This window comes from Molossus molossus, unplaced genomic scaffold (genome assembly GCF_014108415.1).
Source record: "Molossus molossus isolate mMolMol1 unplaced genomic scaffold, mMolMol1.p scaffold_m16_p_4, whole genome shotgun sequence".
Lineage (NCBI taxonomy): Eukaryota > Metazoa > Chordata > Mammalia > Chiroptera > Molossidae > Molossus > Molossus molossus.
Window position 1 is genome coordinate 43,519,193 of NW_023425377.1, and position 21,642 is coordinate 43,540,834.

At 38.3% G+C, this 21,642-nt stretch overlaps 1 protein-coding gene across 24 annotated transcripts in view; it reads left to right on the forward strand.

Moving 5' to 3' along the window:
- The window catches only part of RAPGEF6 (Rap guanine nucleotide exchange factor 6), a 234,376-nt gene that overhangs the window by 88,487 nt on the left and 124,247 nt on the right, over positions 1 to 21,642 (forward strand). For all 24 annotated transcript variants that reach the window (XM_036281928.1, XM_036281948.1, XM_036281931.1 and 21 more), the window contains one exon: positions 13,287 to 13,430. In XM_036281928.1, the coding sequence (XP_036137821.1) occupies positions 13,287 to 13,430 (144 nt within the window). The remainder of the gene's footprint in view (positions 1 to 13,286; positions 13,431 to 21,642) is intronic.

Below are 21,642 nucleotides of genomic sequence, written 5' to 3' on the forward strand. Positions count from 1 at the left end.
GAATAGTGAAATCTGTAGACACGAAAAGTAAATGCTAATGGGAAGGGGTTTTTTGGTGGGGAATGATGAAAATGTTCTGGAACTAGATAATGGTACTAGTTGCAAAACTTTGTGATTATATTTAAAAACCACTGAATTGTACACTTTCCTTTTTTAATTTTTTTTGTTGTTACAAATGTTTCCCCTTTTTTACCCAATTGACACCCTCCTCACCACCCCACCCCCGTCCCGTCCCCAGCTTTATTGTCCATATCCATTGGTTATGCATACATGCATATAAGTTCTGTGGTTTATCTCTTCCCACCCTCCCACCCCCTCTTCTGAGGGATGTCAGTCTGGCTCTACCTCCATGTTTCTGGGTCTACCATATTCCTCAGACTATTATGTTCATTATATTCCGTATATAAGTGAGATCATGTGGTATTTGTCTTTTTCTCCTTGGCTTATTTCTCTTAGGACAATACTTTCCAGGTCCCTCCATGTCGTCTCAAAGGATAAGAGATCTTTCTTTCTTACAGCTGCATAGTACTCCATCGTGTATATGTACCACTGCTTTTTTATCCATTCGTCTACTGATGGACACTTGGGCTGTTTCCAGATCTTAGCTATTGTAAATAGTGCTGCTATGAACATGGGGGTACATATATTCTTCCTGATTGGTGTTTCAAGCTTCTTAAGGTATATTCCTAGAAGTGGGATCACTGGGTCAAATGGAAGTTCAATTTTTGATGTTTTGACGTAACACCATACTGTTTTCCATAGTAGCTGCACCAGTCTGCATTCTCACCAGCAATGTACTAGAGTCCCCTTTTCTCCACACCCTCGCCAGCACTTGTTGTTTGATGATTTGTTGATGGCGGCCATTCTGACAGGTGTGAGGTGATACCTCATTGTTGTTTTAATTTGCATCTCTCTGATGATTAGTGATGTTGAGCATTTCTTCATATGTATCTTGGCCATTTGTATGTCCTGATTGGAGAGGTGTCTATTCAGCTCCTCTGCCCATTTTTTAATTGGGTTCTTTGTCTTCCTTTTGTTGAGTTGTATGAGCACTATATATATATTGGAAATTAACCCCTTATCTGATATATCATTGGCAATGATGTTCTCCCACACAGTGGGTTGCCTTTCCATTTTGATGATTTTTTCTTTTGCTGTGCAGAAGCTTTTTAGTTTGATGTTGTCCCATGTGTTCATTTTTTCCTTTGGTTCTGTTGCCTTAGGTGATGTATCAGTGAAAATTCTGCTCCGTATGATGTCCGAAATTTTGTTGCCTCCATTTTCTTCTAGAATTTTTATGGATTCACGGGTCACATTTATGTCTTTTATCCATTTTAAGTTTATTTTTGTGTATGGTGTAAGTTGATGGTCTAGTTTCATTTTTTGCATGTAGCTGTCCAATTTTTCCAACACCATTTATTAAAGAAGCTGTCTTTACCCCTGTATGCTCTTGCCACCTTTGTCAAATATTAATTGAGCATATTGCCTTCGGTCCATTTCTGGGTTCTCTGTTCTATTCCACTGGTCTGTATGCCTGTTCTTGTGCCAGTGCCAGGCTGTTTTGATTACAGTCACTTTGTAGTATAACCTGATATCTGGTATTGTGATCCCACCTACTTTGTCCTTCTTTTTCAAAATTGCTGTGGCTATTCGGGGACTTTTTTGGTTCCATATGAACTTTTCAAGTAATTGTTCTAATTCTGTGAAATATGTTGTTCGTATTTTGATGGGGATTGCATTTAATCTATAGATTACTTTGGGTAGTATGGACATTTTGATGATGGTAATTCTTCCGATCCATGAACAAGGTATGTGCTTCCACTTTTTTATTTCTTCCTCTATTTCTTTTTTCAACGTCCTGTAGTTTTCTGCCAATAGGTCCTTTACTTCTTTGGATTAGTTTATTCTTAGGTATCTTGATTTTTTTGCCACAATGGTAAACGGGATTGTTTTTTCAGTTTCTCTTTCTGTGATTTCATTATTGGTGTATAAGAATGCCGTCGATTTCTTGACGTTAATTTTGTATCTTGCTACTTTGCCAAATTCATTTATTAAGTCTAGTAGATTTTTGTTGGAGTGTTTAGGGTTTTCTATGTATAATATGATGTCATCTGTAAATAATGACAGTTTCACTTCCTCCTATCCAATTTGGATTCCTTTTATTTTTTCCTCATGTCTGATTGCTGTGGCTAAGACTTCCTGTACTATGTTAAATAAGAGTGGCGAAAGTGGGCATCCCTGTCATGTTCCCATTCTTAATAGAAATGTTTTTAGTTTCTGCCCATTGAGAATGATGTTGGCTGTAGGTCGTTCATATATGGCCTTTATTATGTCGAGATATAATTCTTCTATTCCCACATTGCTGAGTGTTTTTATCAGAAATGGATGCTGAATTTTGTCGAATGTTTTTTCAGCATCTATTGATATGATCATGTGGTTTTTATTTTTCACTTTGTTTATGTGGTGTATCACATTTATTGATTTGCGAATATTGTACCAGCCTTGCATCCATCCCTGGAATGAATCCCACTTGGTCATGGTGAATAATTTTTTTTGATGTATTGCTGGATTCGATTTGCTAGTATTTTGTTCAGGATTTTGGCATCTATGTTCATCAGGGATATTGGCCTGTAGTTTTCTTTCTTTGTAGTGTCTTTTTCTCGTTTTGGAATTAGAATTATGCTGGCCTCATAGAACGAGTTTGGAAGTCTTCCTTCTTCTTGAATTTTTTGAAATAGTCTGAGGAAAATGGGTGTTAGTTCTATTTTGAATGTTCGGTAAAACTCCCCCGTGAAGCCATCTGGGCCTGGGCTTTTCTTTGCTGGGAGAGTCTTCATTATCTCTTCAATTTCCTTAGTTGTTATTGGTCTGTTTAAGTTTTCTATCTCTTCCTGGTCCACTTTTGGGAGCCTATGTGTTTCTAGAAATTTGTCCATTTCGCTGAGATTGTCGAATTTGTTGCCATATAGTTGTTCATAGTAGCTGTTAACGATCTTTTGTATTTCTGTGGTGTTGGTTGTTACTTCTCTTTCATTTCTGATTTTGTGTATTTGGGTTCTCTCTCTTTGGTTCCTGGTGAGCCTAGCTAAGGGTCCATCAATCTTGTTTATCTTTTCGAAAAACCAGCTCTTTGTTTCATTGATCCTTTGAATTGTTTTTTTGGTCTCTATGTCATTTATTTTTGCTCTGATCTTTACTATTTCCTGCCTTCTACTTGCTCTGGGGTTTTCTTTTTGTTTACTTTCTAGTTATATAAGTTGTGAGGCTTGTTTCTTGAGGTAGGCCTGTAGTGCTATGAACTTCCCTCTCAGAACTGCGTTCGCTGCATCCCATAGGTTTTGTGTTGTTGTGTGTTCATTTTCATTGGTTTCCAGGAAGCTTTTAATTTCTTCCTTGATCTCCTCAGTAACCTAGTCATTGTTTAATAACATGCTTTTTAGCCTCCATATGTTTAAATGTCTTGGCATGTTTTTGTTGCAAATGATTTCTAGTTTCATGACATTGTGATCTGAGAAGATGCCTGATATAATTTCAGTCTTCTTGAACTTGTAGAAACTTAGTTTGTGCCCTAACATGTGGTCTATCTTTTGCGAATGTCCCATGTGCACTTGAGAAGAATGTGAATTCTGCCGTTTTGGGGTGTAATTCTCTGTAGATATCTATTAAATCTCTTTGGTCTGGTGCTTCATTTAGAGTCTCTTTTTCCTTGCTAAATTTTTGTCTAGAGGATCTATCCATTGATGTTAGCGGGGTGTTGAAGTCCCCTGCTATGTTTATATTGCTGTCTATTTCTCCTTGGAAGTCCTCCAGAAGATTTTTAATATATTTTGGTGCTCCTATATTAGGTGCGGATACGTTTATCAAGGTTATATCTTCCTTTTGGATAGATCTTTTCAATATTATGTAGTGGCCTTCTTTTTCTCTAGTTATGGCCTTCATTTTGAAATCTATTTTATCAGATATGAGTATTGCTACCCCTGCTTTTTTTCCCGTTCCGTTTGCTTCGAAAAATTTTTTCCATCCCTTCACTTTTAACCTATGTGAGTCTTTTGTTGTGAGGTGGGTCTCTTGTGACCAACATATATGTGAGTCATGCTTTTCTTATCCAGTCAGCTATACTGTGTTTTTTTATTGGAGCATTCAAACCATTAACATTTTGGGTAATTATTGATATGTAATTACTTATTGCCATTTTTTTGTTTAGTGTGGTTCTATTTTTCTTCCTATTTCTTCTACTAATTACAGCAGTCCTTTTAGCATTTCTTGCAGTGCTGGTTTAGTGCTATTGTATTCCCTTAGCTATTTTTATCTGGGAAGCTCTTCATTTGACCTTCTATTTTGAATGATAGCCTTGCTGGGTAGAGTACTCTTGGATTCTGATCCTTGTTTTTCATGACCTTTACTTCGTGCCATTCCCTTCTAGCCTGTAGTGTTTGTGTTGAGAAGTGCTGGTAGCCTTATGAGGGTTCCTTTGTAGGTAACCTGTTGCTTATCTCTTGCTGCTTTTAGGATTCTCTGTTTGTCTTTAATTTTTGGCATTTTAATTACTATGTGTCTTGGTGTGGGCCTGTTTGGGTTCATCTTACCTGCTGCTCTCTGTGCTTCTTGAACTTGAATGCCTTTTTCCTTCACCAAATTAGGGAAGTTTTCTTCAAATACATTTTCTAGCCCTTACTCATTTTCTTCTTCTTCGGGGACTAATGTGATGTGAATATTAGTACTTTTTCAGTTGTCCCACAGTTCTCTTAAGCTGTCTTCCTGTTTTTTTAATTGTTTTTTTTCTTTTTGATTTTCTGATTGGTTGATTTTTTTTTCTACCCTGTCTTCTATTTCACTGATCCAGTCCTCAGCTTCCTCTACTCTGCTCTTTAGACCTTCCAATGTGTTCTTTATTTCTGATATGTCATTCTTCATTTCTTTTTCGTGTTTTTTAATTTCCAGTTGGTTGATTTTCAACATTTCTATGTCTTTACTTGTGTTTTTGATGTCCTTACTCAGTCTGTTGAGCTTCCTCAAGATCATGGCTCTGAATTCTAGCTCTGTTAACTTGCTTAACTGTACCTCATTTATCTCATCTTTGGTAGAAGTCTCTTGTTTTTTCATTTGGCATTTGTTTCTTTGTTTCACCATTTTGGCTATCTCAGTGGGCTTTGGAGCCTGCCAAATTTTCCCTGTGGGTGTTGGTGTTTTGTTGTTAGTGGCTCCCTCTCCTGGGTTTGGATGAGCGTGGGAAGACCCAGATTAAACACCACTGTCAAGTCTTACTTTCCTGGGCAGAGTTGCAAGCCCAGGAAAGGTTCAACATCCTCTAGCTTTTTGCCTGGAGGCTATTTGAAGAGGCTTGAGTTCTCAGTTGAATGAAAAACTCCCTCAGGTATTCAGTGTCAGGGAATTTCCTGAGGGTGGGGCAGGTATTGGTTGTTAATGAGCCTCAATTTGCATTTCAGGGACACTGGGTGGGGTTAAATCTTCCAGGAGGGGCTGTTGCCTCTCCCCAGAGCCCTGGGAAGGAGTAAGTTGGCCACTGTCCTGCGTGGCTGCAACTCAGCAAAAGCTCTGAGTGCCTTCCAAATCCCAAGTATCTTTATACAGTTCCAGTCCAGTCGCCCTCCCTCTGCCGGAGCCCAAGGTAAGTGGCTGTGGCTATTTTAGCGCCCTGTCTGGGCTTTGTCCTGTGGAGTCGTTTGGGAGTTTAACCCCAAGGGCACTGCTCACAGCTAAGACCACAGCTCTCTGTGGGCTCCCAGCCCCCTCTCTCCTCTGCATTCCTACCAGGATCCAGTCAGTGTCCCTGGTTATATGGTCCTCACAAGCTGCTTTTCTGTTTCTTTTTCCCAACGATTTGTCTTTATTTTAGTTGTAATTCCAGTTTGGTCCTGGGAGATGGTCTGTGTAGCTTCCATTCACGCCGCTGGCATTTTGGAATCTTCTAATTCTAGCTATTTTTCTATGTGTACTTAAAAATAACCAACGTTAACAAGCATTGAACTTATAAACGTTTAATGCTGATGACTGTATCCAAAGGTAATCGCAGTTGTCCAGTATTTTCTTCTACTTATTTTTTCATAAATTTTGCCTTATTGTATTGTTTTATGCAATCATTTGCATAAAGTATTTATGGTAATATTTAATCATGTATTTAGCTTTTTTGTTTTAAATTTTTATTGCATCTGAGACCCTAGATATGTGCACATGTTGCATCTGAGATACATACCATTTAAAATTTTCTTTATAAAGGTATTTTGTTGGTAAAGATCTCAGCAGGGTGTTTTTTGTTGTTTTTTTGCCCGAAAATAGCTTTATATTCCATCTTTTTTTTTTTTAAATCTTCATCCGAGGACATTTTTCCATTTTTTATACGGACAGAGCGGGAGGGAGAGAGAGAGAGGGAAACATCGATGTGAAAGGGACACATCGAGTGGTTGCCACCCGCACAACCAACCAGGGCTGGGGACAAACTGCAACCAAGGTACATGCCCTTAGCGGGAACCGAACGCGGGTCTCTCCAGACCGCAGGCGGACGCTCTAACCGCTGAGCCAAACCGGCCAGGGCTATATTCCATCATTTTTAAGGCTAGTTTTGCCATGTATGTAATTTTAGGAGGAAAATCTTTTTTCTTCAGCACACTCAATTCATTCTATCTATTGGCATCCATTGTTCTTTGAGACATCAGTGATTAATTTAATTGCCCTTCCTTTACAGTTTATCTGTATTTTCCCTCTGGCCTCATTAAAAGTCCTGTGTTTATTTATTTATTTTTAAAGAATACCTGCAGTTGCAGATGATACACTTATTTATAACTCGGTGAAGAATCACTTTTCATCTTGAACAAATGACGGTTTCCATTCCAAGTTTTCTTATGCATATTTATTTATTTAAGTCCTCACTGGAAGATACTTTTCCATTTATTTTCAGACAGAGTGGAGGAACGGGTGGCGGGGAGAGAGAGAGAGAGATGTGAAAGAGACATATTGATTTATTGCCTCCCGCATGACCCAGACCAGGGCCAGGGACCCAATCACAACTGAGGGCCCACTCGCTAACCACTTAGCCAAACCAGCCAGGGAAGCTTGTATTTATCTTTACTGGGTGAATTTATAGTTATAGTTTCTAATTTCCTGCTTTGGGTTTGTTGAGCTACTTTGGACTTTTCTTTTTTTTTTTAAGAAAATATTATTTTTTAATTTGGATATGTCTTATTCCTTTCTGTTATCACCTTTCTTGCAGTTTGGTTAGATATATGTTTAATCTTTTTAGCCCCACCTCTATATCTCTTATGATTTCTTTTTTTGTCCTAGTCAGTCCTCACCTGCTTGGTTGCTGTTTATAATCTCTGGCTCATTTTCAAGTTTATTTTTGTTTGGAAGTTTTTTTCAAATTATAGCTTTATATTTTCTGATACTTCTAATATATTAAAATGCCTGCAAGTATGATTTTACTATCTTTTTTCTGTTATTGGTTATCATGTCTTGTTTGCTCACTTGATTGGGTTTTGTTGTAGTTCCGGGAGTGTGGTACATTTGTATATGAGTTTATATGTTTTGAACTGTAGATGTGGGAATTTTTTGAGGTTTATATTACAGTTGAAAAGAGGTTTTAGACTTCTTGTTGCCAGTTTCATATGTACATTGTCAGTCCTGAAGTTCTTTAAATTTATGTATGTGCTAAAGATGGTTTGAATTCAAACAACAGACCTTATATTTTGAATTCTCAGAGGAAATGTTTTTTGTTTGGTTACTTTTTCCTTCCCTCTTCTCTCAGTGCCAAGCAAGTTTTCTTCCTGTCCCGTGCAGGATGAGCTTACACCATGCTTAGCCTTTACAATAAAGGTGTTGCTATTTGAGATGAGTTTTCTGAGTACATCGCCTATTGGATTCCCCATCTTTGGTGGACTTTTTATTTTATTTCCTGTCTGTCTTGCTCCCCACAGCTCTCAAAGTGGAATGCCTAGTTTCTAGAACTGAGAAATCATTTGGTAGACCAGAGGCTTAGTTGGTAGCCTACCTCCTGGTATTCTTGGTTTCACTTCATTCTTGGTCTTTGGCATTTTTACTTATGTGCCATTTCAGTATGCATTTGCAATTTTATTTTATTTTTTTTAAGTCTCACATTTTGCTTGTATTTAGAGAGAGCTTTGTTAGGGGCACTTAAACCTTTATACATTATTCAGTTTTTATTTTTATTTGATACTTTTTCTAAAATTGAGACTTTAGAAAACTGCATTTCTAAATTTAATTTACTACTATACTTATTTTGAAAAGCCTTTATTGTTTAAAAATCTGCTTTTGTTCAATAAATGTTAGATATTGCCAGCTGGTGTGGCTCAGTGGATTGAGCATCATCCCAAGAACTGAGAGATCACAGTTCAATTCCCAGTCAGGGCACATGCCTGGGTTTTGGGCTTAATTCGTAGTAGGGGGCATGAGGAGGCAGCTAGTCGATGATTCTCTCTCACATCGATGTTTCTATCTTGTTCTTCCTCTCTCTCTAAAAAAGAAAAAAAAAACAATAAAAAATATTAGATATTAAAGATCTAAGAATCATATGATACTGCCCTGGCCGGTTTGGCTCAGCGGTTAGAGCGTCGGCCTGCGGTCCGGAGAGACCCGGGTTCGGTTCCCGCTAAGGGCACGTACTTCGGTTGCAGTTTGTCCCCGGCCCTGGTTGGTCGTGCGGGTGGCAGCCACTTGATGTGTCCCTTCACGTCGATGTTTCTCTCACTCTCTCTCTCTTCCTCTCTCTCCCTCCCACTCTATCTGTACAAAAAATGGAAAAATATCCTCGGGTGAGGATAAAAAAAAAAAAAAAAAAAAGAATCATATGATACTAGAATTTCACTTGAAATAGATAATCTGGTTCATCTTTTAGGATAGGGCAATATGAAGGAGATAAACTTTTTTGGCGCATTTGGGTTTTGAGACCTTACCTACTTGTATGAATTACTTAAGTTTTATGAGACTCTGTAGCATCTTTTAAAACTAGCTTATACTAGGGTCATTGTGAGCCTCAAATGATACAACTTATAGTTTCTGGTACATGGCTTACTGTAGTGGTTCAGGAAATACTGTGGTTGTTTCATCAATTTTTAGAAGAGGAAATTGAATTACAGGAGGAAGCATGTATTTGCTTTCTACACAAAATTTTGTGGTTGTTGACCTGGATATCAATTCCCTATCTCTTCTGGATTTTACCTTTCAGAAGAGTAACGTTCAGCAACATATTCTGCCTGTCTGGATATTTATTGAATACCTTATACATATTTCTAAGGATGTGACATTTGGAGAGAGGGAATTTTTTTTAGAGTGATTTTATTTATATATATTTATATTGTTGAAAGTATTACAGATGTCCCTCTTTTTTTCCTTATTACCCCATTGATAGCCTCTTCCCTGCCTTCACTGCACTGTGCTCATTGGTTATGCATATATGCATAAAAATTATTTGATTTATCCCCTCATCCCCAACTTCCCTTCCCTCTGATGTTTGTCCATTTGTTTCCTACATCTATGTCTCTGGATCTATTACAGCTTATTGTATTCATTATATCCCACAAATAAGTGAGGTCACATAGTACTTGTCTTTCTCTGACTGACTTATTTCACTTAGCATAATACTCTCCAGGTCCCTCCATGTTGTCTCAAAGGATAAGAGATCTTTCTTTCTTACAGCTGTATAGTATTCCATTGTGTAAATGTACCATAGCTTTTTTTATCCACTCAGCTAATGATGGGCACTTAGACTGTTTCCAGATCTTAGCAATTGTAAATAGTGCTCTATGAACATAGGTGTGCCTATATTCTCTCTGATTGGTGTTTCAGGCTTCTTAGTATATATTCCTAGATGTGGGATCACTGGGTCAAATGGCAGTTCCATTTTAATTTTTTGAGGAAACACCATATTGTTTTCCATAATGGCTGCACCAATCTGCATTTCCTCCAGCAGTATACTCTAGAGTACCTGTTTCTCCACATCCTTGCTTGTTGTTTGATGATCTGTTGATGGTAGCCATTCTGGCAGGTATGAGGTGATACCTCATAGTTTTAATTTGCATCATGAGAGAGAATAGAATTTAATGTAACGCCTATTATGGCACACTTCTTGAATGTTAAGGGAACAAAGATATGTACTATAATACAGTTCCTGTCTTAGGGAGCTTGTTAGCTTGTTATTGAGGTAGGCTTACCTAATAGTTATAGTCAGTATGCTTAGTGCTATAAAAGTAGTACCTTCCTAGGACAGAGGAGGGGTTATTTGGTTATGAAGTATGTATAGGATGCCAAGATCTTGGCAAAGGAGGAATGGGCTTTTAAGCAGATGTAATAACAACATATGCAAAGAAGGCTGCAGGGAGCATGTTCTGTTTATAAGAAGTCTAGGTTGTATACACACAATAAACCTGGGGAAAAAATGTCACTGGTGGTTATGTATGATGTATCTTAAATGACTGGTAGTGTTTCAGCATGTGAAGATAAGATGGGAAGGATAATACATATTAAGGAAATAAGTTACTTAGATAGCAGAATATAAGTTACTTATCTATAAGGACCCATGAATAGTCACATTGACTTGGCTGCTTACTCTTGAACTCTTGGTCATCAATTCTTTCTGAGAAATCATCAGGAAATTTTGCATATCTCATTAGAGCTTTTATGCAAAAAGGGTTTTTTGCACGGGAGGAGCAAGGAGCAAAGGGAGCAGTTTTTCCAGGCTTACATATATAAATTAAAGTGATAAAAAGATTTTGGGGCCCTGGCCGGTTTGGCTCAACGGTAGAGCATCAGCCCATGGATCAGTGAGTCATGGGTTCAATTCCGGTCAAGGGCATGTACCTCAGTTGCAGTTAGTCCCTGGCCCTGGTTGGAGCCATGTGGGAGGCAACCAGTCGATGTGTCCCTCTCACATTGATGTTTCTCTCTCTCCCACTCTATCTGAAGATAAATAGAAAAATATCCTCAGGTGGAGATTTAAAAAAAGATTTGGGGAATGGAGTGTATGTGACTTTGACTATCTAGTGTAGTAGTTTAAATTTTATTGGGTAACCATTAGAGGTCCATGGTAGCATTTTGAACAGGAAACCTGACATAATGATGATTTATCTAGGTAATTTATCTGATCATGCCAGATGGGATTAGAGGGGGAACATGTCTGAAGCAGCAGGATTGCCTATTATTGTATTTCAAGACTGAAGTGATTAAGACTTGAGTAAGTAATAGTAGTAGTGTTTGTGGTGAGAATGGCACCCGATGTTAGACCAGTGGGGTCAGGCTGGATCTTGGTTCAGCAACCTCAATACTTGAGTTCTGGCTAAGAAAAAATTCAGAGCCAAGATTTGAACTATGAGATAACATTTATTTAGAAAGTCACAGAGGTAGAAGTGAACTGTAGAAGGAATGGGCTCAGGAAACAAGTTACAGAGGCCAAAAAAAGGGCTCTTGTAGCTTAGGAGACTGTGCTTGGGAGAAAGAGAAAGGGGACTGGAAAGGCACTGTGTGTTCCTGAAAGTGAAAACACGCTGAGTCCTTTGTCCTAAGGGCTTTTAAGAATGGAGATTTTAGGGGAGGTCCCTGGGGAGGATTTAGTAGAATATTCATCAGCTTTCCTGGTGTGTCCTTTCAGGGTCATGGTCTCTACTGATTGCATGGTGCCAGGGCAGGAGGTCATTAGTCAATGCAGTTGGTCCTGATGTCAGCAGGTGGTGTGGTTTGTCTGGTTTTGCTACTTTTCTGAGCCTGGAGTTGAAACAACACTGAGGCCTTGTTATCCATAGGGATCAATGCTTAAAGGACTAGTCTTGCAAGGACCCACATAGGAGTCTCATAAGGCCACTCTTCAGCCCCTGGTTCCTCCTCCAGGGGTGTATACTACACAACTAGCAACATGCCAAGGGAGGAAAGGTCGGGAGGGTCTCAACCACATCCTAGTGGAGGAAAGGTTACCCTGGATGGCAAGGTCCTAGGTACCCAGGGCTTTCTACCCTGGTGACCTTCTGTACCTGGTCTTTGCTCTGCTCATGTCTGTTTAACTGCCTGACACAGTAATAGGAATAAAAGAAAAGACATTGCGAGAGTAATTTTTGAAAAAAAATTGACAAGTTGTAAGAAATGATTGAAGATAACATCTGGAAGATAAGCAGGAGTTTGAAATGTTGATGAAATTTCATACTTGGGTGACTGGGACGTTTTAGGGTGACTGGGACGTTTTATATATTAGCAAAAGATACAACATTAGTAGGAAAAGTAGTTGTGGGAGAAAACTGAAATTATTTTTTATTTATTGGATGCGAAGTTAATTATAAAGTATACTTTAGGACACATCCTTTGTAAAAGTAAGTTTTTATGCCCAGCTGGCATGGCTCAGTGGCTTGAGGGTTGTCCCATGGACTGAGAGGTCCCAGTTCGATTCCCTGTCAGGGCACATGCCCAGTTTTCAGGCTCGATCCACAATAGGGGGCATGCAGGAGGCAGCTGATTAATATTTCTCTCTCATCATTGTTTCTGTCGCCCTCTTCCTCTCTCTAAAAAAATCAATAACACATTTAAAAAATAAAAGTAAGTTTTGAAAATTATGGTTTAGTCTGTGATTAGACAGGCAGTATGCTCTTGTGTCAGTAGCATACATTTTAGAGATAGGCCTTTATCCCAATTCACCTTTAATAAGTATTGTTCTGAGAGTGGGAAGTCACTAATCTCTTTGGATTTTACTTTGTTCATCTATGAACCAGACATAGTAGTATCTGCTTACAGGGCTGTTGTGTGAACTAGTGTAATGTAAATGCATACTAGCCCATTTTAAGCCTTGAATAAATATTAGTTTTTCCTTCTTCCTTAAAAGATGCCCGCCTTAGTCTTGGCAATAGTCATACATTTAGATGGATACCAAAGAATAATGCATTAGTGTTTATAAATTCACTAAAATAAAATCCTTGATTGTTAGCTGAATAAAATATGTATGTAATCAGGTAGTTGAGACTGGCAAAGAAGTTATAATTATTGAATGTGTAAGTGTAGTCAACAGCCTTCATTTCTGGTAAGTGACTTTACTTAGAGGATATATGTTTATGTGAGCAAGAGAGACTATTTCCTGGAAGGAAACTGTGGTCTCCAGACCTTTATAATAATGTCACCTTTAATCCTTTTGAACTCATGAGTATTATATGTACTGTTTCTTGAGGCAGTTTCTTGTAAGAAGTATAGGAAGCCTTCTTATGAGCTTGTTAAGACTCCATAGACTATCTTTAATATGGAAAAACTGGATATTTAATCAGGAATGTGAACATGTGTTTCAGGTAGAGAATTCCAAAGATAATGAAGATGATATTCTCCAAAGAGAAATTCCTGCCAGACAGTCTCGACGAAGGTTTCGGAAAATTAACTATAAAGGAGAGCGCCAAACCATTACTGATGATGTGGACATTAACAACTATCTTTCTGTGAGTATATTTAGGAACATTTTGTCAGTCTTCCTTAATTTTCATATATAGTATCTTTAAGGGTCGCAGATTTGATTCTGGTCAAGGGCACACACCTGGTTTGCAGGCTCGATCCCTGACTCTGGTCAGGTCGTGCAGGAAGCAGATATCGATGTGTCTCTCTTAAATCGATGTTTTTCTCTCTCTCCCTCCTTCCCTCATTTCCATTCTATCTAAAATTCAATGGAAAAACATCCTTGGATGGAGATAAAAAAAAGTAATAAGAAGGTGCTAAGTGTCTTCATGGTTACATAGCCCATATCTTGGTTTCTTTAGAAAAAAAATTTAAGGACTACAATTGCTAAATTAAAGCTTATTTATTTTTTTACATAGCTCTGAATGGTTCCATAAAACATTGTGATTACATGTAATAACTAAATCTCAATTTTTATCTTTATTATTATTAATATTACAAATATTTCCCATTTTTTTCCCCATTCATCCCCGCCCCCCGCTTCCACCTTCCTCCTGCTTTCCCCAAGCAGTTGTCTGTGTCCATTGGTTATGCATTTATGCATAGAAGTTCTTTCGTTTTTCTATTACCAACCACATTCCTCCCACTATTTAATAGTGCTATATTGTTCTTCTTGTATGAGTTAGAGTGTATAGTTTTTTTTTAATTGAATTTATTGGGTTGACATTGGTTAATAAAGTTATATAGGTTTCAGGTATACAGTTCTACAATATATCATCTGTATATTGTATTGCTTATTTATCACCTCAAGTCAAGTCTCCTTCCATCACCATTTATTCCCCTTTTATCATCTTTTTTTGTTAGAAGGTGGTCTCATAAATTTTATTTTATTTTATTTTATTTTATTTTATTTTATTTATTATTGTTACAGATGTTTCTCTTATTTTCCTCCATTGACACCTTTCTCCCAATCCCATGTCCCCCATTCCAGCATTATTGTCTATATCCTTGTTTACACATACATGCGTATAAAGTTCCTGATTTATCTCTTCCCTTCCCCCAATCCACCTCTTCTGAGGTTGTCAGTCTGCACCCCACTTCTATGTCTCTCGGTCTGTTTTGTTCCTCAGCTTGTTTTGTTCATTATATTCCACAGACAAGTGAGATCATGTGATATTTGTCTGATTGGCTTAAGATAATATTTTCCAGGTCCATCTATGTCGTATCAAAGGATAAGAGATCTTTCTTTCTTACGGCTGCGTAGAATTCCATTGTGTGTATGTACTACAGCTTTTTTATCCACTCATTTATTGATGGACACTTGGGCTGTGTCCAGATCTTAGCAATTATAAATAGTGCTCTATGAACATAGGTGCATATTTTCTTTCTGATTGGTGTTTCAGGCTTCTTAAGATATATTCCTGGAAGTAGGATCACTGGATCAAATAAATGGCAGTTCAGTTTTTAATTTTTTGAGAAAACACCATATTATTTTTGCGTAGTGGCTACACCAGTTTGCATTCCCACCAGCAATATACTAGAGTCCCCTTTTCTCCACACCCTCGCCAACACTTGTTGTTTGATTATTTGTTGATGGTAACCATTCTGGCAGGTGTGAGGTGATACCTCATAGTTGTTTTAATTTACATCTCTCTGATGATTAGTGATGTTGAGCATTTCTTCATATGTCTCTTGGCCATTTGTATGTCCTGTTAGGAGAGGTGTCTATTTAGATCCTCTGCTCATTTTTCAATTGGATTCTTTGTCTTTTGTTGAACTGTATGAGTATTCTATATACTTTGGAAATTAACCCCTTATCTGATGTATCATTGGCAGTTATGCTCTCCCATATAGTGGGATCCCTTTCCATTTTGATGGTTGTTTCTTGCTGTGTAGAAGCCTTTTAGTTTGATGTAGTCTCATGTGTTTATTTTTTCCTTTGTTTCTGTTGCCTCAGGCATTGTATCAGTGAAAATTCTGCTGCATGTGATGTCTGAAATTTTGTTTCCTGCATTTTCTTCTAGAATTTTTATGGATTCATGAGTCACATTTAAGTCTTTTATCCATTTTGAGTTTATTATTGTTCATGGTGTAAGTTGGTGGTCTAGCCTAATTTTTTTTTCATGTAGCTATCTTCAGTCCACTGTATGCTCTTGCCACCTTTGTCAAATATTAATTGAGCATAATGATTTAGGTCAATTTCTGGGTTCCCTGTTCTATTCCGTTGATCTATATGCCTGTTCTTGTGCCAGGACCAGGCTGTTTTGATTACTATGGCTTTGTAGTATAATCTGATATCTGCTATTGTGATCTCTTATACTTTCTTCTTCTTTTTCAAGATTGCTGTAGCTATTTGGGGTCTTTTTGGTTCCATATAAACTTTTGAAGTATTTGTTTTAGTTCTGTGAAATATGTTGTTGGTATTTTGATGGGCATTGCATAGTACTATGGACATTTTAATGATGTTAATTCCTCCAATCCATGAACAAGGTATATGCTTCCACTTTTTTTTTTGTAAGGCAACTGCTGTTTGTTTTTTTAATTCTCACCTAAGGATATTTTTCTATTCATCTTCAGATAGAGTGAGAAGGAGAGAGAGAGAGAAACATCGATATGAGAGAGACACATCAAGTGGTTGCCACCCACACGACCCCAACTAGGGCTGGGGACAAACAGCAACTGAGATACATGCCCTTAGCGCGAACCAAACCCAGGACTCTCTAGTCCGCAGGTCGGTGCCCTAACCACTGAGCCAAACCAGCCAGGACGCTTCCACTTTTTTTTTTATCTTCCTCTTTTTCTTTTTTAGTAACCTGTATTTTTCTGCAAATAGGTCCTTTCCTTCTTTGGTTAAGTTTATTCCTAAGTATCTTAAATTTATTGCCACAATGGTAAATGGATTGCTTTTTTAGTTTCATTGAGTTTATTGTTGGTGTACTAGAATGCTGTTGATTTCTTTTTTTTTTTTTATCCTCACCCGAGGACATTTTTTCATCTTTTGTTCAGGTAGAGTGGGAGGGAGAGAGAAGAACAGAGAGAGAGAGAAACATCGATGTGAAAGGGACACATCGAGTGGCTGCCACCCGCACAACCGACCAGGGCCGGGGACAAACTGCAACCGAGGTACGTGCCCTTAGCGGGAACCGAACCCGGGTCTCTCAGGACCGCAGGCCGACGCTCTAACCGCTGAGCCAAACCGGCCAGGGCACTGTTGATTTCTTGACATTACTTTTGTATCCTGCTACTTTGCCAAGTTTATTTATTAAATTTAATAGATTTTTGATGGGGTCTTTAGGGTTTTCTATTTATAGTATTATGCCATCTGCAGATAATGAAATTTTCACTTCCTCCTTTCCAATTTGGATTCCTTTTATGTTTTCTTCATGTCTAATAGCTATGGCTAAGACTTCCAGTACTATGTTAAATAAGAGTGGCGAGAGTGGGCACCCCTGTCTGATTCCTTTTCTTACAGGAAATGCTTGTAGTTTTGTCCCATTGAGTATGATGTTGACTTTAGGTTTTTCAGATATGATCCCTTGATTCCCACATTGCTGAGCGTTTATATCAGAAACGAATGCTGGTTTTGTCGAATGCTTTTTCATTTTCTATTGATATGATAATATGGTTTTTATCCCTCATTTTGTTTATGTGGTGTATCACATTTATTGATTTGCGTTCCTGGGACGAATCCCACTTGGTCATGGTGAATAATTTTTTTGATGTATTGCTGGATCCGATTTGCTAATATTTTTGATAAGGATTTTGGCATCTGTTTTTATCAGGGATATTGGCCTGTAGTTTTCTTTCTTTGTAGTGTCTTTATCTTTTTTTGTAGGTTTTCGAATTAGAATTATGCTGGCTTTATAAAATGAGTTTGGACGATGTCGTCTTCTTGAATTTTTTGGAATAGTTTGAGGAGAATGGGTGTTAGTTTTTCTTTGAATGTTTGGTAAAACTCCCCTGTGAAGCTGTCCGGGCCTGTGCTCTTCTTTACTGGGAGAGTCTTGATTACATCTTCAATTTCTTTTTTTTTTTTTTAATAGGGGCTCTTTTTTATTTATTTAATTTTTTATCCTCACCCGAGGACATTTTTTTCATTTTTTATTCAGACAGAGCGGGAGGAAGAGAAAGGAAGAGAGAGAGAGAGAAACATCGACATGAATGGGACACATCGAGTGGCTGCCACCTGCACAACCCAACCAGGGCCAGGGACAAACTGCAACCGAAGTACATGCCCTTAGCGGGAACTGAACCCAGGTCTCTCTGGACCGCAGGCCGACGCTCTAACTGCTGAGCCAAACCAGCCAGGGCACATCTTCAATTTCTTTAGTTGCTGTTGGTCTGTTCAAGTTTTCTGTCTCTACCTGGTTCAGTTTCGTGAGACTATGTGTTTCTAGAAATTTGTCCATTTTGCTTGTATTGTGCAGTTTGTTGCCGTATAATTGTTCATAGTATTTGTTAACGATCCTTTGTATTTCTGTGGTGTCAGTTGTTACTTCTCCTCTTTCATTTCTGATTTTGTATTTTTGGGTTCTCTTTGTTTCTTGGTGAGTTTAGCTAAGGGTCCATCAATGTTTATCGTTTCAAAGAAACAGCTCTTTGTTTCATTGATCTTTTGAAATGTTTTTTTGGTCTCTATGTCTTTTATTTCTGCTCTGATCTTTACTATTTCTTTTCTTCTCCTTGCTTTGGTGTTTTATTTTTGTTTGGTTTTCAGTTGTTTAAGTTGTGAGGTTAGTCAATTAGAAATTTTTCTTGTTTCTTGAGGTAGGCCTGCAGTACTGTGAACTTCCCTGTCAGGACTGCTTTCATTACAGCCCATACATTTTGTGTTGTGTTTTCATTTTCATTGGTTTCCAGGAAGTTTTTAATTCCTTCCTTGATCTCCTTGGTTACCCATTCATTGTTTAATAAAATGCTATTTACCCTCCATGTGTTCAAATGTCTTTGGGTGTTTTTGTTGTAATTAATTTCTAGTTTCATGCCACTGTGATCTGAGAAGATGCTTGATATGATTTCAATCTTCTTGAACTTGTAGAGACTTAGTTTGTGTCCTAACATGTGTTCTATCTTTGAGAATGTCCCATGTGCACTTGAGAAGAATGTGAATTCTGGAGTTTTGGGGTGTAATTTTCTGTAGATACCTATTAAATCCATTTGATCTATTAGAGTCTCTGTTTCCTTGTTAATTTTTTCTCTGGAGTATCTATCCAGTGATGTCACTGGGGTGTTGAAGTCCCCTGCTATGACTGTGTTGTTGTCTATTTCTCCTTTGAAGTCCTCCAGAAGATTTTTTATGTATTGTGGTGCTCCTATGTTCGGTATATATGTTTACCAAGGTTATATCCTCCTGTTGGATAGATCCTTGCAATATTTTGTAGTGGCCTTCTTTGTCTCTAGTTATGGCCTTCATTCCTTCATTTTGAAATCTATTTCATCAGATATGAGTATTGCTACCCCAGCTTTCTTTTCCATTTTCTTGAATGTTTTTTTTTTTCATCCCTTCACGTTTCAACCTATGTGAGTCTTTTGTTGTGAAGTGGGTCTCTTGTAAACAACCTATATGTGAGTCATGCTTTCGTATCCAATCAGCTACTCTGTGTCTTCTGATTGGAGCATTCATTGCATTTACATTTAAGGTGATTATTGATATGTACTTATTTATTGCCATTTTTGTTTAGTTTGGTTATATTTTTCTCCCTATTTCTTCTTTTAATAACAGCCGTCCTTTTAACATTTCTTGCAATGCTGGTTTGATGCTATTAATCTTTCCTTAGCTTTTTTTTTTTTTTGTCTGGGAAGGTCTTTATTTCACCTTCCATTTTGAATGATAGCTTTGCTGGATAGTGTCATCTTGGATTCAGATTTTTGTTTTTCATGACCTTGATTACTTCATGCCATTTCCTTCTGGCCTGTAGTGTTTCTGTTGAGACGTCAACTGATAGCTTTGTGGGGTTTCCTTTGTAGGTATCCTGTTGCTTATCTCTTGCTGCCATTAGGATTCTCTCTTTGTCTTTAATTTTTGGCATTTCAATTATTATGTGTCTTGGTGTGTGCCTGTTTGGGTTCTTTTTACTTGGGGCTTTCTGTGCTTCTTGAACTTGAATGCCTCCTTTCTTCACCTAGTTAGAGAACTTTCTGTCACTATTTCTTCAAATATATTCTTTAACCCTTGCTTATTGTCTTCTTCTTTTGGAACTCTTATGATGTGAATGTTGTTACATTTCAGATTGTCCCTCAGTTCTCTTAAGCTGTCTTCTTGTTTTTTAATTGTTTTTTCTTTTTGATTTTCTGATTGGTTGATTTTTTTTCTACCCTGTCTTCTAATTCACTTATCTGGTCCTCAACTTCTTCTACTCTGCTGCTTATTCCTTCCAATGTGTTCTTTATGTCTGGTATGTCATTTTTTGTTTCCCATTGGTTGTTTTTCAGTGTTTCTATATCTTTACTCATGGTTTTGAGCTCCTTATTCATGATGTTGTGCTTCCTCAGTATCATCACTCTTTACTCTACCTATGATAACTTGCTTAACTGCATTTCATTGATCTCTACTTCAGTAGAATTGTCTTGTTTTATCATTTGTGATTTGTTTCTTTGTTTCATCATTTTAGCTATCTCAGTGGGTTTTGGAGCCTGCTAAATTTTCCATGTGGCTGTTGGTGTCCTGATGTTTGTGGCTCCCTCTACTGAGTTTGCATGAGTGTGAAGGGATCCACGTTAAGCAACACTGTCAAGTCTTATTTTCCTGAGTAGATTTACAAACTCAGGAAAGGTTCGATTATCTTCTACCTTTTTGCCTGGAGGATATTAGTCTCAGTTATTTGATGAGTCTTGGGTTGTAGCCTTCAACAGAATGAAAACCTCCCTTAGGTGTTCAGTGTAAGAGGATTCCCAATGGGTGGGGCAGATGCTGGCTGTTAATGGGCCTCAATTTGGCCCAGGTGGGTAGTGTTAAATTTCTGAGGGAGGGGCTGTTGCTTCTCCCCAGGGCTCTGGGAAGGGGCTCTTTGAGTAACATGGTTACTGTCTGTGAGGGTATGATTGTGCAAAAACTCTCAGTGCCCTCCAACTAATGAGTCTCTCCACATAGTTCCAGTCCAGTCCGTCCTCCCTCAGCCAGAGCCCAAGGTGAGTACTGTAGCTAATTTAGTGTTCTGTCCCAGCCCTCTGCACTGTGGAGCCAACTTGGGAGTTTAACCCTCTTGGAGCTGCTCACAGCTAAAAGAGCTGCTGTCTATGGGCTCCTGGCCCACTCTCTTGTGCCTACACAGACCTACCTTTTTCCTGTCCCTGGTTATATGGGTCCTCTCCAGCTGCTTTTCTGTTGCTTTTTCCTAATGTTTTGTCTTTATTTTAGTTGTAATTCCAGTTTGGTCCTGGGAGATGGTCTGTGTAGCTTCCATTCATTCTGCCGCCATTTTGGAATCTTTTTCTGATTTTCAGTATTTCTTTGTGAGGACAAAGGTGTCAACAATAAATAATCAAGAAAGGACAGTCTCTTCAATAAATGGTGTTGGGAAAACTGGAAAGCCACCTGGGGTCAAATGAAAGAGTCTGTAAACCATCAAAAGCTATTTCCGGTGTCCAGATGGGAGATCTCTCACAATACGCTGCAGGTTAGAGGCCAATCTCACTATTACTCTTGCACTATTGAGAGCTCTATTTGAGTGTTCTCCATTCTGGATTTCATATTGAGAGAGAACTGAGCAGTGCAGGTGCAGGCTCATCTGAGGTACGGCTCCTGGGAGCAGGTTGGATTTTCAGCAGCTGCAAAGCAGGAGGAGCCCTTCTAAGGTATCTTTCATATCAGCTATTTCTTCTTGATTTTTGTTCATAGCTTCTACCTCTTTTTTTAAGCTGATGTAGTACCCGCTGAGCTCTCTATAATTCTTATTAAGCTTCTTGTAGTTCTTTTATTTATTTATATTTATTAATTTGTTTTTGTTACAGATGTTTCTCATTTTTCCCCATTGACACCCTCCACCCCTCTCTCCCCATCCCCAGCTTTGTTGTCTTTGTTCATTGGTCATGCATACATGCATGTAAGTTCTGTGGTTTATCTCTTCCCCCTAACCCCCCTTCTCCGAGGCTTGTCAGTCTGTACCCCACCTCTGTGTCTCTGGGTTAATTTTGTTCAGCAGTTTGTTTAGTTCATTATATTCCACAAATAAGTGAGATCATGTTATATTTGTCCTTCTCTGCTTGGCTTGTTTCGCTTAGCATAACACTCTCCAGGTCCTTCCATGCCATCTCAGAGGA